The following is a 15,443-nucleotide window of genomic DNA, read 5'->3' as shown; positions in this document are numbered from 1 at the left end:
TGGGGGGCTGTGGGCACGGTGACTGGGTAAAGCCCCGTGGGAGAGCAAGGCGCCAGCCCCACCCGCTGCCCCCTTTGCCCAGGCCGGGGCTGGCACCCAAGGCCGCCGTGCTCCGGGGCAGGATGTCAGGCCTTTCCCCTGCTGGCAGGTGGCCCCTCGCCTGTCCCCATGCACCCCAAGAGGAGCCCCACGAGCACCGGGGAGGCGGAGCTGAAGGAGGAGCGGATGCCCTCGCGTAAGGCCAGCTGCAGCGTGGTGAGCAGCGGGCGCGGGATCCCCCCCTCCAGCCCCATGGTGAGCAGCGCCAACAACCCCAACAAATCCGAGATCCCCGACCGGCGCAAGGACAGCGCCATCAACACGGTGAGGGGGGGGGTGCTCCAGGATGGCTGCGGGGGAGGGGACCGCGGGGGGAGGGGACAGGCAGAGGGGTTGGTGGGAGGGGTAAGGGCAGCTGGGCAGGAGGGCAGGGTGGTGCGCACTCTGGGTAGTGGAGTGCGGTGCTGGGGGGTGGCGTGTGCCCCAGGGAATGGGCAGGGTGCCGGGGGCCTGGTGCGTGTCCCAGGGATGGGGCAGGGTGCCAGGGAAGAGGCCTGTCTCCCAGCCAGCTGGTGCTCCCGTGTCCCTGCGGGTGGTGGGTAGGGCCAGGCCGGGCGCGGCGGCTCTCGGGCTCAGCCCCGCTCGGTCCCTTGCAGAACAACATCCCGTCGAGCGTGATGACGCGGAGGAACACGTACGTGTGCACGGAGCGGCCCGGCACCGACCGCCACTTGCTGCTGCACAACGGCAAAGAGAACAGGTAGCCAGGCCGGGCCCGGGGCTCGCGGGGCAGGGGGGGCAGGGGCCTGGGGGGCTGATCTGTGGGGAGGGGAGCGGATAGAGAGGGGATGGGCCCAGGAATCTGACTGGGAGGAGCAAGGGGGGTACCAGGGTGGATGGGCCCAGGGGGCGGGCGGCAATAGCAGGCTCTGAGATGGGGCAGGTCTCCCCACTGAGCTGCAGTTAAGCTGGGGCTGCCCCAGCTCCAGGCCATCCAGCTGGTGTCTAGAGAGGGAGCTCCCTGCCCCGCCTCAGGCAGCGGGATGGGGCAGGCAGGGGCTGCCCCCAAGTACAGGAGTTTGAGGCCAGAGGCTGTTGCCCCGAGTCTGGGAGGGGTAAGACGGGGAGGAGTCCATGTGGGGAGAGGAGTGTAAGGGGGAGATGGGGGGGATACAGCTGGGAGTGCTATGGGGTGGAGGTGCATGGGGGGCTATAGGGAGAGGATACGGGCGGCGCGGGGAGGAGAGGGGCGTGGGGGGGTTGTGAGGCAAGGGGTGCATGGGGGGGTGGGGAGAAGAGTGCATGGGGCTCACCGTGGGGCTCTCTCCTCTCCCCCCAGCTCCATCACCAACCGCGTGCCCCCCGCGTCGCCCTCCACCCACAGCATCGCCACCTCGTCCTCGGACCGCACCCGCCTCTCGCGCGGCTCCACCATCCGCAGCACCTTCCACGGGGGCCAGGTGCGGGACCGGCGCGGGGCCGTGCAGAACGGGCCGCCCGCCTCGCCCACGCTCTCCCACGAGGCCACGCCGCTGCCCCAGAGCCGCAGCCGGGCCACCTCCAACCTCTTCAGCAAACTCACCTCCAAGCTGACGCGGAGGTGAGCGCCCTCAGCCCACCGCCCGCCCGGTGCTGGCTGGAGGGGGGGCGCTCCCGGCTCCTCCAATCTCAGCCTCTCCCAGCAGGGGGTGCTGTGGGGCACGGGGCAGGAGCGCTGGCTAGGGGGGGAGTTCCTGGCTACTCCAGCCTCTGCCAGCAGGGGGCGCTGTGGGGTGCGGGGCAGGGGCGGTAGCTGGGGGGGAAGCCCTGGTTGGGCCCTGGGGTCTAGGGGGGGTGCCAAGATTCCCTGCGTGAGCCATGTGCCCAGGGCGGGCGCCTGCTGCCTCTGGTCTCTTGCTTTCTGCTCCCCTTTCACTCCGGCTTCTCTGTTTCAGGGTCACTCTTGACCCGTCTAAGCGGCAGAACTCTAACAGGTGCGTCTCTGGCGCCTCCGGGCCTCAAGGAGCCAAAATCAGTAAGTGCCGCTGCTTCTGCGCCTGCTTTCCCCGTCAGCCCCGCTCTCCCGCCTCGCTCTCTCCTCTGTCCGTGCCTTTTCTCGCTGATTCCAGGTCCTGTGGTTACACCTGCCCGGCTCCCAGGTCGGCCAGCGCCCAGGAGCTCTGGGGCGGCGGGGTGGGGGGAGCGCATCTGGCTGGACAACGGGGAGCTGTGCACCACAATCGGGGAGCTGTGCACCACAATCCTCAGCGGGGCCCTTCCCCAGCAGCCCGCCCTTTCCATCTCAGCCCCCTGCCACCCATCTAGACAGCTAGGGCTCATATTGTAGAAGTCTGCGCATACTTGGGGTCCCCTCCAGTAGCCCCTCATCCCCACCTGCTCCTGCAGCCTGCGGGGTGACCCGTACACCCGGGCAGAGAGATTCCCCCAGGGCAGCCCCTTTCTGCCCCGCAGCCCCAGAACTGAGCCCCCTGGTTGTGCCCCACCAGGGTGGGTGGGTTGGCGTGCGCCCACTGGGTGCCTTTGGGCCCTAGTGCTGAGATCAGAAGGGGGGGGACGGGGTTTGTCCTTCAGCAGCTCTCAGAGGGGGTAAGTGACACGGCATCCAGCTGTGGTGTGTGCCCCCGACCCCCCACCCCCAAACTGCTTGGCTGCTTCCATCTCGCCCCACCAGCTCCTCTGGGGTCTGGCCAAGCCCATGGATTCTCCAGCCCACAGATTCATCAGCAGGCTTGTGGGGCAGCCCGCCCCACTCCAAAGCAGCCTTGGGGGACCCTCCATCATCCTCCCTCTGCCGCCCCATGGAGGAATCTCCTGGCCAACAGCCGGCCAGGCCAGGCACATCCTGGGTCTTAAATGAAACCTTCCTGAGGGCCCCTCATGGTCTGGATCACTGGCGCCTCGGGGGGCTGGGCACATGCCTGGGGGGGAAGGACGGGAGCACCCCTGTCTCCTCGTGCCCAGCATCCGCTGCTGCCCCTTCTGCGCGCAGCCCCTCGGCTCTGCCACTAACAGCAGCTCTGTCCCCGCCACAGGGTCGCAGACGAACCTGAGAGAATCGGGGGATCTGCGCTCACAAGGTACGTGCTGCCCTGTCCCGTCCCGTCTCGTCCTGCTAGGGCTGCCCCGCCGAGCTGACCCGCTATGCCCCGCCCTGCCCTGCCCCATCCCGCAGGGGCTGCCCAGGGCCTGTCCTGTCCCCCTGGGGCTGCCCAGAACCCGCCCTGCCGGGGCTGCCCAGAACCCGGTCTCCACACACACTCGCCCCCTTCCTCCGATGTTCTGGCAGCGCCGCCCCCACCCCGAACAGCATCTCCGCAGGGATCCAGCCCTCCCCATCCCCCCAACGTGGAATCCCTGCAGCCCCCCTGGCCGCCCGGCTGACGCCCCCTCTGCTCCCTCCGCCCGCAGTTGCAATTTACCTTGGAATCAAAAGGAAGCAGAACCCCGGCTGCTCCGATGTACCTGGAATGTGAAGGTGACCAGCGCCCGCCCCCCCGAGGCCATGATGGCTGCCCTGCGCCAGGCCACGGACTCGGCCAGCTGCTGCTGCCACCAGCTGGAGCCCTTCCTGCTGTCCTGCACCCACGCCAAGAGCGCCAGCGAGCACTTCTGCCACTTCGAGGCGGAGGTGTGCCGGCTGCAGCGCCTCGGCCTGACGGGCGTGCTCTTCCGGCGCCTGGCCGGCACCTCGCTGGCCTTCCGCACCGTGGTGACCCGCATTTCCAGCCAGCTGCAGATCTAGGGGCCCAGGGGCCTCCCCGTACCCGACCTCCTGCTCTTCCGCACTGGGAGCGTGAGCCTGGCGTGGATCCGGCCAGCGGCTCAGCCCATGGGGGGGACATGCCCCCCCCACCCCCAACCAGGCCGGCTGTGAGCTTGGCCTGTCCTGCCACTCGGAGGGGATCGTGGGGGGAGCTGGGGCCCCCGGCACCGTCCCCCACTGGGACAAAGGGCTGGCCTGGCTCTTCTCGGCTCCTGGCCGCACGCCCAGCCTAACGCCGGGGGGGGGGGTCCCCAGCCCATTGGGGGTGTAACTGAGCCACTGTCCCCAGCACGGGGAGCATTCCCCCCTCCAGCAGGCATTGGGGGGGCACCTTGCTGCCTTCAGGGGGGTTGGAGGCCGGGGCTAGGATGGCAGAGCCTGGCCGGGCAGGCTGCTGGGCTGCTAACGTTGTAGGGAGTGAGCGGGCAGAGACAGGGCAGGGCCCTCCGGGAGAGGCAGGGTGGGGCGCTCTAATGTGGGGGATACTCTGGGCACAGGGGGGCACGCTCCGGCCAGGTATGGCAGGAGGTTCTGGGCTGGGTGGGGGCTTAGGGCAGAAGGCTGTGGGGTGGAGGCGAAGCAGTGGGGCTAGAGCGAGGAGCTAGAAGCTGGGGACAGCAGGGCAGCCAGGCGGGAGCCCCCGTCTGCCTTTGGCCGAGTCAGGCCGCAGGGCTCCCCCTTAACAGGGAGGTTCCCCCCAGCACAGGGCTGAGAGGGCAGCTCCCAGATAAGGGAGATCCCCTGCTTCCCCTCCCCTGCTGGCCACAGCAATGCTAAGCAGGCACCAGGGCAAGCGCTGGCCTGTGGGTGGGGGGGTCCCAAGCCCTGTAGTCCCAGCCAGGGCATGGCAATGGCCCTGGCCCCGCCCCCACATGCCCCTAGGGCGGGGATGGGATGGGTTCGATTGGGTTCTGGGGGTCACCCCCATTGCCCAGCGGCCCCAGCCCAGGCAGTTCCAGGCACCATGCCCCTTCCCTCGGGCAGCTCTGACCCCAGCCCTCCTCCCAGCTCCGAGCCCCACGCCCCCAGGGAGGCTGGACCTCCAGGGGGACTCAGCGCTGCTTGGGACGCAGCCCCCTTGGTGGGCAGGGTCCCAAGTGGGCCACGGCCTGGCCGGAGCTGGTACCTGCCGGGGTCCTGGCATGGCTGCACCTGGCATGGATGGGCATGCCCTGGCTGGGGGGGGGGTCAGCTTGGCCTCCTGCCCCGCGCATCTGGGGACCGCTGCTGGTGGGGAGGGTAGATTTGATCCCGGGGGGGCTGTAGGCTGGGCTGAGGGAGAGGTGGGAATAAAAGAGGCTGTAAGCAAGTGGCAGGCATCCTGGCGGGGGGGGGTGTCCCTAGGTGTCCTGACAGTGGGGGAGGGGTCCCCAGGTGGAAGACATCCTGGCCATGGGTGGGGTGGCCCCAGGTTGCAGGTGTCCTAGCTGTGGGGGACAGGTCCCAGCTGAGGTCTGTTGGCACAAGTCCCCCCCACCCTCATTTTTTAAAGAGCGGATCAAAGCAAACAGGCAGCTCCCAGGCAATCCCTGGTGGGTCCCCTCCCATCATCTGCCTCCCCCCGCCCCGGGCCAGGCCCTCCCCTCTTGTACAGCCCCTGTAAATACGCCCCGAGTCCTGTAGGGTTGTGTAGAGTAACGAGCCAGCTCGTAGCCTTGGGACATTTTTAAGTTATTCCAGCCCCGCGTGCCAGTCTGTATCGACCCCAATAAACATAGGAAGCCTCCCCCCCTGCTCTGGCTCCCGCTTCACCGCCCTGTGGGCGCAGGTCTTGCCTGGCTCTCCTGGCACTGGGCCTTCCTCCGGCTCCAGCCTCGTGCCGCCACCCTAGGAGCACACGGCGCTTTGCAAACACCCCTCAGTGACGCCCTCTCCCTGAGCCGGGAGACGCTGCCCTGGCCTAGAACCCAGGAGTCCTGAGCCCTGCTCCACCCCTCCACGACAGCTGGGTACCTGCCGCCCCAGGGGCCGGGCGCCCCTCGCCCATGTGCACGGAGCAGAGTGCCGTGGATTTTGCTACAGGGATGTGTGGGCGGAGTTAAGGCTGCAGTTCTGCCTACGGCAGACCCTGTCTGTACTGGGATACCCCAGTGATGCCCTTGCCCCAGCAGACTCAATAAGTTCTGGGGGGTGGGATTTCCTGCCCTGTCCCCATTCCCCATACTGTGTGGTGTGTGCACACGTGTGCTGGTCAGGGGCTGCTGGGAAACCGAGGCATCTCTCTCCCCGGGGAGCCACGGTGTGCAGAACAAGTTAGCACCACCCGTGATGCATTTGGAGGCGGGCACTCTGTGCTGTGGGAGGGAGTTCCGCTGGCCCCGTGAGGCTGGCAGGGGCCTGGCCCGGGCTGCACACCATGACACTGCTTTGCTCAAGGTTAATGGGCAGCTGGTGCCCGGCATGGGGGTGCCAGCCCCTGCTGCCCTGCAATACCAGCTGTGGCCAGGCTGGGCAGCTGCTCCCGTGCAGAGAGATTTGCTTCACATGGTGTGCCCCCCCCCCCCCCCTTGGTCCTTATCTTCCCCTTGTGCCCAGTGCTTCCGTGAAGATGCCAGCTGCTGGGCTGGCAGGAGAGCTGGCTGCAGGACCATGACAAGAAGAGCCCCTTCAAGCAACCAGGGAGCAGGACTGAATCTCTGCCTGGGCATGGCTGGGGGGGGCAGCCTCGAGGGTGCCGCTGGGGTCTCATGAGGCGGGAGGGCTGGGGGTCCCAAAGGCAGGGCTGATGTGATGAGAAGGTTGGTGGGTCCCGGGAGCTGGTGGGCATGGCTGGGGGCTTGTGGGGGGGGGTGGGCTGGCAGGCGGGCACAGCTGGGACTCGCAGGGCATGGGCGCTGCTGCCGTCCACCACCAGACTTGCCCCGTTTCTCGCGGGTGGCTCGGGCCCACGCGCACCACAGGCGCAGCAGGCGCAATGAGGGGGGCAGGGCGGGGGCCTTTCACTCAAAGGCCCAGTTCCCGGTGGCAGAGGACGACGGGCGGCGGGCAGAGAAGAGCTGGCACCCTGCTCCCAGGGCCTCTGTACCGCACGGGAGTGTGCGGCTGAACTCACCAATGCTTGGGAGGGAGGGGGGGTGCTTGCTGGGTGAAGGTGCAGGCTGTGAGCCCCCCACCGGCCCCCAGGGGCTCAGAAAACAGCTGGTGGCAGCCCCCCAGATGAGCACTTTGGGGAGAGGGGCTCAGCCACGGCAGGGCCAGCCCTGGGTGCTCAGTGCCCCCCGACCAGCCGAGCCGGTGCCCGCCCTGCTTGCCTGCCCTAGCCAGGCGTGGGTCCCCCTCCAATTTCAGGCACAGGCCTGCTGGGCCCTCCCAGCTCTCTGTGTAGCACTGGCCTGGGGGGGGGGGGGAGGAAGACGCAGTTCCTGCCCCACATTCCCCAGAGCACTGGAACTGGGGGAGCGACCCGTGCACTAGAGCCCCGTGTCGGGCACTGGGCCATGCCGCCCACTAGCCCGCCAGGACTTACAGGCTGTAGCCCCTGCCCGCCCTCTCGCCAGAATCCCCATGGACACAGCGCAGGCGGCCGGGCGGCCCTCGTTACTTTATTAGGTCACACGCGCCCGCTGGCAGGGGTGGTGGGTGGGGACGGGCGCCTACTTCTGAGCTGGGATCATGTCGTCGATGGCCTGGCCCTTCTCCAGCTTCTTCTCCATCTCCACCATGAGCTTCACCCCGTCCACCACCATCTGCACCTGCTCCACCTCGGAGAAGCCCAGCCGGTCGGCGTTGGAGATGTCGAACACGGCGCCCACGGCCTCGGTGTCCACGCCGCCTGTGGGGCACGGGGCCACGCAGCTCAGCCACAGCCCAGACCCCACTGCCGCCTGCCCCCCCCTCCAGCATGGGAACTGGCCTCGCCAGCCTCCAAGTCCTGCCAACCCACTCCACCCTCCACCCCAGCCTGGACTCTGAGCCCAGCCGCCAGGCCCTGGGAGGCCCCCTATGCAGCTGCCCCCCTCCCCACCCCTCACCCGTGCCCCCAGCGCTGCCCCCACCCCTCACCTGTGCCACGCTTCTGCAGCCGCAGCCTCTTGAGGGTCTCCTCGAACTTGGGGTGCTTGCTGAGGTGGGGGAGCTTGACGTGGACCCCGCCCCGCAGGCCAGTGCCCAGGTTGGACGGGCAGGTCAGCACGTAGCCCAGGTGTTCGTTCCACATGAAGGGGTGGCCGGCCTTCTTGAAGATCTCCTCAATCTGCCAGGCAGGGAGCGGAGCCCATCAGCCCAGCTCCCCCAGGGTTCCCCCAGCCAGGACCAGCCCCTCCAAGACTGGGCCAGCTTAGCCGCCTTCTAACAATCCCAGCCAGGGCCAGGGCTGCCCCCGCCAGCTGGCACCAGAGCTGGGCAGGGAAGAAGAGGAAGCAGCTGCTCCAAACTCAGGGTCCCAGGGCAACGGGCATCTCCCCCAGGAAACGCTCCACCAGTGGGGCCATGCCTGCATTAGCCTGGCGTGTGCCCGTACACCAGCTGGCTGGCCCTCCCCCATCCAACCCCTCCCAGCGCTAGGCGTGGGGGGGACTGGGAGCCCGGACTCCTGGGTTCTGTCCCAGTTCTGGGAGGGGAGTCCAGCGGTCAGAGCGTGGGAAGCCAGAACTCCTGGGTTCTATCCCCGGCCCTGGGAGGAGAGTGGGGTCTAGTGGTTAGAGGGGGGCTGGTAGCCAGGACTCCTGGGCCCTTCCCCAGCTCTGCGGCGCGCCAGGCGCTCACCTTCTGCAGCCCGACGCAGAAGCGCCGGAAGACCTCCTTCATGTTGCCGCCCTTCTCCATGGAGATGACGCGCAGATGGTCCTCCTCGTTCACCCACACCAGGAAGGTCTTGTTGTCGTTGTGCCTGCGACACAGAGGGGGGGCGGCGGGGGTTGGCACCGGCACAGCCTGAGCCCTGGCATGGCCCCTCTGCCCAGCCTGGCACAGCCAGCATGCCCCAGGGCCAGGATGCCTTCCAGCCCCCAAGCCCTGCCCCATTCGCCCCCAGTTAACTCTCACCCACCCCAGCAGGCCAGGCAGTGCCCCGCACCCGCTTGGCACAGCTGCTGCAGACCTGGGCAAAGGGCCCTGTCCGTTGGGCCAGTGTCTGCCAGTCCGTCTCGTACCCACTGGGCTGCAGGGCCACTCTGAGCAGGGCAGGTATGGATGCACTGCAGGGCGTCCTTCCCCGAGAGACACCCCAGTGTGTTTGCTGTCAGACCCCCCCCCAGTAGGGAAGGGGGTACACATTACAGAGCTGTGTGTAGAACCCAGGAGTCCTGGCTCCCGACCCCACATGGCTCTAACCATTAGACCCCGCTACCCACCCAGAGTCAGGGAGAGGACCCAGGAGTCCTAGCTCCGGTCCCCCAGGCCCAGGCTCTCCCTCCAGGGGCGCAGGGGGGGGGGCCGTGGTGCTCACCATATGCCCCTGGCGTCGGGCCAGTCACGGCCCATGCCCGAGGCCAGCAGCAGAGGCGAGACAGGCTTGTCGAAGAGGAAGTGATCGTCGATGAGCTGCTGCTGCTCCTGGTCGCTCATGTCCTTCAGCGGGTAGTACTTGCCCTTGAACTCCCCGCTCAGGCTGTTCAGAGCTAGGGCACGAGATGGGGGGTCAGCCCCGGTCCTGGCCCCACTCCCCAGCCCCATGGCGCCTCGGCCCTGCAGCACCCAACCCCTCCGCTCCCCTGCACCCAGTCCCCCCCCCCCCGTGCCCAACCCCCCTCAGCGCCCCACTGCCCTGCTCCCTGGCACCCAGTGCCCCACTCCTTTGCACCCAGCGGCCAACCCTCCCCCCCCCCCCCAGCACCCCACTCCCCAGCATCCAGCCCGTGGGGAACCCTCCCCCAAACGTCAGCCCTGAGGCCTGGCCTGCAGGTGCCCCACCCCCCAGCCTGTCCCTTCCCCCCCCCCATCCATGTTAGGTAATGGGCGAGTGCTAGGATGGGTCCCTGGCGCAGTGTCCCCCGGGCCATGCCCCCCAGCCCCCTTACCGGTAACAGAGTGCTTCTCGATGGCACGGCGCTCCCCGCGGCTGCAGTGGGGGGGCAGCGTGTACCCCTTGATGCTGCGTCCCGTGCGCACCCGGCTACTCAGCACGTAGTTGGGGTCCAAGTCGTCACCACCCTGCACAAGGCAGAAGGGAACCGGACCCTTCAACACCCCGGGACGGGCCCCACGGCTCGGCCCCCACCTGGGTCCCCAGAGCACCTGGGCCCCGCCGGAGCCGCCAGCCCCCGGCTGAGTTGGGTCCCTCCCTCACTCCATCCCCCCCGTCACAGCTCCCCTCCCCCGCCACAGCCCCCCCCAACCCCTCTCCCGCTCCATCCCCCACCACAGCCCCCCCTCCCCCCAGCTCCTCTTCCTCCCCCGCTCGCACCTTCAAGTTCTCGTGGTTCAGGTCGGTCTTGTGCTTGTCCGTGGGTTTGTAGCCGCCGTGCCGGTCCTGGATGACGGGGTCAAACAGGTCCTTGAAGACCACGTAGGACTCCTCGTCCCCGGCCACGCAGCCCACCGTCATGATGAAGGGATGCCCTGCGGGCAGCACGGGGGGTTAGGCTGGGCAGATGGGGCAGGGCGCAGGGGAGCATGGAGCGCAGGGGGCCGGGCCCTATGGCATCCACGCTGCTCCTGGGTAGATGAGCTGGGCCCAGTCCCTAGCCAGGGGGTGGCCCCCTGGGCAGTGGCAGGTGTCGGGGATGGGGCAGGAACGGCTCAGCCCATCTGCACCAGGTTCAGGGGTCACCCTGCAACCCCCGCCCGCCCTGTCCCTCTGTCCTTGCTCAGACCAGCACCCGGCCGGCCGTGTCGGGAGGCCGTGGGACGCAGGGTGGCTGGGGGGGCGGGGGAGGACGATCTCTGGCAAACTTCTCCGTGTGGCCCCCAGCTCCCCCCAGGGGCCAAGAGCTAAACGCCAGGTGTCTGCAGGGTCCTCGCCCCGCTCAGTGACAGGCACCTCCCAGCCTAGGGGACCCATCCCGGCTTATTGTGCTGGGTTGCTCAGTGCCACTGGTGCGGGGGGGAGGTTCCTGGGGGGGGGGGTCAATGCGCAGGCTGCTGAAGACAGCGGCCGCGATGCCCGGCTGGGATTGGGCCCGAAGCAGCGAGAGACCCACAGGGGGTGGCACTGCCAAGGGGCAGGGAACCCTGGCCCACCCCTGGGCTGGGGCTCAGCCAGCACCCACCTGGGTTGTCCACCCCGGTCTGGATGATGTCATCAAGGGTGAAGCCGCTGGGGGTCTCCTTGTCCCGCAGCTTCTTGTAGATGTCCAGGGTGAGGGCCTTGGCCATGTGGTTGTTGTGCTTGCTGAGGTCGGGGAACTCCTCCTCCGCCGAGAAGTTCAGCTTGTACTTGTTGTGGGTGTTCCCGAACGGCATGGTGGCGGCGGGGGCGAGTCCTGCAGGGACAGGGGCCTGCTGAGTCCCCCAGACAGGGCAGCCCCCCTAGAGCCAAGGGCCACTGGATAAAGCCCCCCCCCCCCTGCCATGCCCAGGAGGCTGATTCCACAAGCCTCCCAAACCCATCTCCCCACCCACCTGGGGGGCCATAGCTGTGCCCCAGACAGACGGGTACATTCCTGCTGACCCCTCCAGGGCCCGAGTTAGTGGCACTAGCCATCACGGCAGCCTGGAGTCTCCTGGGGGGCAGAGGCCCCCAAGTCAGGGTGCCCCCAAGCCTGAAGGTCGATGTGGGGGCTCTGGGCCCTCCCTGGGCCATGGAAACCTACCAGGCCCTCGTGCCAGCAGGGGGTGCTCTCCCCAGGCAAGAACTCGGGTTTCTGGGGTGCCCACAGCCGACCCCCCGGCAGGAGGGCAGGAAGTCCCTGGGCAGAGCCCGATGGCAGCCAGCGTGCCCAGGGGAACTGCCCAGCTGCAGGCAGAGGTCAGAGGGGATGCCCGGGAAGGGAGGTACCCAGGAGTGTGGGGAGGGCGTGGGGGGGGGATGGGACGTATCTAGTTGCTGCCAATGGAAAGTTGGGTTGGTTTTCAGCTGCTGCTCCGGGGCGGTTATATTTAGCCCCTGCCCTCGTCCCGGGAGGGCCCAGGCACTTGCCGGGAGGAGCCGCAGCTGCCAGCTGAGTCCACATTCCAGGGGCGGCATTTGCCAGGAGTCAGGCCTCCTGGAGTCAGGACCTGCCAGGGTCGGATATCAGGGCGCAGGGGCACCAGCCGACAGGGCTGTGGGAGCGGAGGGACCCTGCACACAGCTCCCTCCCCACCCCCACGAGCCCCACGGGACCCAGAGACGCTGCCAGGGTCACACAGGACACCAGTAACCCAGTGCCATCCCCAGGCATGCCCCAAGCACCAACCACTGGCCCTGCAGCCCCTCTGCCTCAATGGGGGCACCACGGCCGCCAACCACCCTGCCGTGTCCTCGCTTTCCCCATTGAGGAGCTTCCCCTTCCCTCCATGAAAGGACTGGGGCACTGCCATTTGATGCCCCCTGCATGCTGCACCCCACACGGCCCCTTTTCCCCTGTTCCCCCCTAGCCTGGGCGTGCCCAGCACCCATCCACCCAGCCCAGGCACCCCCAGCTCCTGCCCGGCAGCTCCCAGGGGCTCTCTGCTTGCCCTGCCTGAGGACGCAGCAGGAGACGGGGGAGGCACAGACACCTGCTCCTGTCCATCCCCCTCTTGGGCTCTCTCAGCTGCTGCCTCGCGGCTGCAGGCGCCCACCCACACGCCCACCCATGCGCCCGCCCGCCCGCAGCAGGGGTTACCTGATCAGCAGAACGAGGGAACGGCACGGCGTGGCCTCCTCTACTCCAGCGCAACAGGTGACCCAGGACGACTGCCGGGGGAGCTGCCCATATATACCCTGTGCCCGGCTCCCATTGGTCGGCACCGAGCAGCCAGCTGGCCCGGATTGGACACCACGGCTCCCAACCCAGCGCAAAATTTGGGGATGTCTCCAGCTGGCCTGGCTCGGGGCCCGGGGCTGCAGAATCTCGGCCCAGTGGTATCCCAGAGACCAGCAAAACAGACAAACAGCACGGGGAGAAATCCCAGCTGCTGCAGTGTGGACGGCTGGGTCCGTCCCAACCACCACCCCTTGGGCCGCAACCCTGAGCTGAGGGCCCCTCTGAGCTGGCGTCTGAGGTCCTGTTCCCCAGCACCGCAGCATCCACTGGTTTCCCATTGCCGGGGGGCTCTGGCCAATCAGCTCGATCCGAATAGCCCATGCCGGAGGGAATGAACAGAAGAGGCAATTATCGAGTGATCCACCACTTGTCATCCAGTCCCAGCAATCAGAGGCTAGGGACATCCAGAGCATGGGGTTGTGTCCCTGACCATCTCGGCGAATAGCCACTGATGGATCAACCCTCCAGGAACTGACCTCATTCTGTTTTGAACCCAGTTATGCTTTTGGCCTTCACAATATCCCCTGGCAATGAGTTCCACAGATCATCTTCTCTGATCTCCCCAGCTAGGCTGGGTCAGGATCTGGGTGGGAGACCCTCAAGGAAAGCTCACTGGACCCCACTCTGCCTGTTGAACACTGAAATGAACGTGCCCCAGGGATAAGCCCACCTGTGCTAGGTGCCTGGCAGGGCAGGTTCCAGGCCCCACAGCCCTGCTTGGTCTCACCGACCGGTGCAGCACCCTTCCCTCAGGGGGCATCTGGCCATTCAAGATCATTAAAACTTCTCACGACATTTCCCCGGTTGGCTGGGCATCAGCCCCGCCGTCCTAGCCAATTCCACCCGCACCTCCAGTCGGACACAGACCCATCAATTCCACGGCCAGGAGGGACCAGTGTGATCCTCCAGTCTGACCCCCTGGATAACTCAGGCCAGAGAACTGCCCCCAAACAAATCCTAGAGCAGAAGCTTTTTAAAAAAAAACCCAGCCCATCTGGATTTAAAAACTGTCAGTGCTGGAGAATCCACCACAACCCTTGGTAAGTTGCTCCAACGGTTAATGGTTCTCACTCTTCTAAATTTACACCTTATTTCCTGTCTGAATAGGTCTAACTTCAACTTCCAGCCATTGGATCCTGTTTGACCTTCCTCGGCTACCCTGACGAGCCCATTTTTAAATATTTGTTCCCCACGTAGATGCTGACAGAGCAGGCTGTGATCAAATCACCCCTTAACCTTCGCTTTGTGAAACTGACAGATCGCGCTCCTTGGGTCTTTCACTATAAGGCAGGTTTTCTGATTGTTCGGTCGTTCTCGTGGCTGTTCTCTGACCCCTCTCCAATTTATCCACATCCTTCTTGACTGGTGGGCACCAGAATTGGACATGGGATCCCAGCAGTGGTTGCACCAGAGCCAAATACAGAGGGAAACTAAGCTCTCTGCTTCTACTCGAGATTCCCAGGATCGCATTAGATCAGTGGCTCTCAAACTTTTTGTACTGGCGACCCCTTTCAGACAGCAAGCCTCTGAGTGCTACCCCCCGTATAAATTAAAAACACATTTTTTATATTTAACACTACTTTAAATGCTAAATTAATAACCCTATTGTTTAAAATGACTTTGCCTTCTCTCACCACTTTTAAATTAAGACTAAAACGCATATTTATTGCCTTATTGTTATAAGCAGAAATTAAATAGTTACTGTTTAATCCTGGGGATGGGGGGCGGGGTGAGATGCAAAAAAACTTTGTCAATATCACTTTTCAGAGCAGAGGTCGTGTCCCATCGCCACCCTCACTTCTGCGCTGCGGCTGGCGGGAGGCCCTGCTTTCAGATCTGGGTGGCCGGACAGTGGCAGCTGCTGGCCGGATGCCCGAGCCGCCCCACTGCCAAACTGCAGAAGTAAAGGGGGCAATGCTATACCATTCCACGCTTCCTTCTGCGTAGTGTTTGACCTTTGTGCTGGGAGGGGTGGCTACAGGGGAGCTAAGGCACATTGGGGGGGGGGCTATAGGCACATTTGGGGGGGGGGCTATAGCCCCCGCCCCAGCACTGCCCCTGCTTGCGTGTGTGTCTGGTAAATTATAAATTACTCTTTTTTTTTGGCTGATCTCTGCGTTCTGATTGGCCTGCAGTTTCATGCAGCTCTTCTGCTGCTGAACAATCCAATCCTCTAATGTTGTCTCAGTCCCATCTTTTGAGTTTCAGGACAACAAAGCTGCAGGCACAATACTGCAATCCCCAGGGTCCAATTTCCTTAAAGTGGGGATGATACAAATCTGTCTCTTGTTTGGGAACAGCGATCGCTGCGTCGTACGTTTGCAATGCTCTCTGAAGTAAATACCCTGCCCTGCAACAGAAAGGTGGGTGTCATTTTCTAAAACGCTTGATTTAAATGATATATTTTATAGCACTTGCTCTCTGTTTCGGGCGTGTGCTTGTGACCCCCATGTCATAACCTCGCGCCTCCTAGTATGAGAACCCCCTGCATCAGCTCTTTTTGCACAGCTCACTGAGAGCTCATATTCTGCTGATTCTCCGCCACCATCCCCAAATCTTTTTCCGAGTCACGGCTTCCCAGGATAGAGTTCCCCATCCTGTAAGTCTGCATTCTTTCTTCCTAGATGTGCACATTTACATCTAGCCATATTAAAACACATTGTTTGCTTGTGCCCACTTTCCCAAGCAGCTCAGATCACTCTGTGTCAGTGACCTGTCCTCTTCATTATTTACCACCCCCCCACCCCAATTTTTGAGTCAGCTGCAAATTTTATCAGTGATGATTTTATGTTTTCTCTCAGGTGTTTGATAAA

General features: G+C 65.1%; 2 protein-coding genes across 4 annotated transcripts in view; one reads left to right on the top strand and one right to left on the bottom strand.

Moving 5' to 3' along the window:
• Nucleotides 1–6,259, top strand: part of MARK4 (microtubule affinity regulating kinase 4) — a 35,547-nt gene extending 29,288 nt beyond the window's left edge. For 2 of the 3 annotated variants that reach the window (XM_067556498.1, XM_067556497.1), the window contains exons 13-17: nt 149–363; nt 696–799; nt 1,379–1,639; nt 3,072–3,116; nt 3,448–6,259. In XM_067556498.1, the coding sequence (XP_067412599.1) occupies nt 149–363; nt 696–799; nt 1,379–1,639; nt 3,072–3,116; nt 3,448–3,781 (959 nt within the window). In that variant the 3' untranslated portion in view covers nt 3,782–6,259. Of the gene's footprint in view, nt 1–148; nt 364–695; nt 800–1,378; nt 1,640–1,973; nt 2,054–3,071; nt 3,117–3,447 lie in introns of all 3 variants that reach the window. The other variant, XM_067556499.1, reaches the window with a different exon arrangement.
• Nucleotides 6,260–7,324: 1,065 nt separating this feature from the next.
• Nucleotides 7,325–12,618, bottom strand: CKM (creatine kinase, M-type). Its single transcript, XM_067556529.1, has 8 exons — nt 12,490–12,618; nt 10,951–11,163; nt 10,146–10,300; nt 9,760–9,892; nt 9,189–9,360; nt 8,507–8,630; nt 7,805–7,994; nt 7,325–7,574 (listed from the first exon to the last, which is right to left on the bottom strand). Exons 2-8 carry the CDS (start codon nt 11,141–11,143, stop codon nt 7,396–7,398), a joined length of 1,146 nt encoding a protein of 381 aa, XP_067412630.1. The 5' UTR covers nt 11,144–11,163; nt 12,490–12,618; the 3' UTR covers nt 7,325–7,395.
• Nucleotides 12,619–15,443: the final 2,825 nt, after the last annotated feature.

Source organism: Emydura macquarii, unplaced genomic scaffold (assembly GCF_026122565.2).
Source record: "Emydura macquarii macquarii isolate MOO-44397 ecotype Brisbane River unplaced genomic scaffold, CSIRO-AGI_Emac_v2 contig_1790, whole genome shotgun sequence".
Lineage (NCBI taxonomy): Eukaryota > Metazoa > Chordata > Testudines > Chelidae > Emydura > Emydura macquarii.
The sequence above is the reverse complement of the archived record's forward strand: the minus strand, read 5'-3'. Positions and strand labels throughout refer to the sequence as shown.

What these genes read in the sequence shown, in the direction of transcription:
- CKM (XM_067556529.1), bottom strand. Translation starts at nt 11,143, where the DNA reads ATGCCGTTCGGGAACACCCACAACAAGTACAAGCTGAACTTCTCGGCG. An exon ending in GACCGGGGTGGACAACCCAG is followed by an intron (nt 10,301 to 10,950) that starts GTGGGTGCTGGC and finishes TGCTGCCCGCAG; the next exon opens with GGCATCCCTTCATCATGACG. An exon ending in CGAGAAGCACTCTGTTACCG is followed by an intron (nt 9,361 to 9,759) that starts GTAAGGGGGCTG and finishes CTCGTGCCCTAG; the next exon opens with CTCTGAACAGCCTGAGCGGG.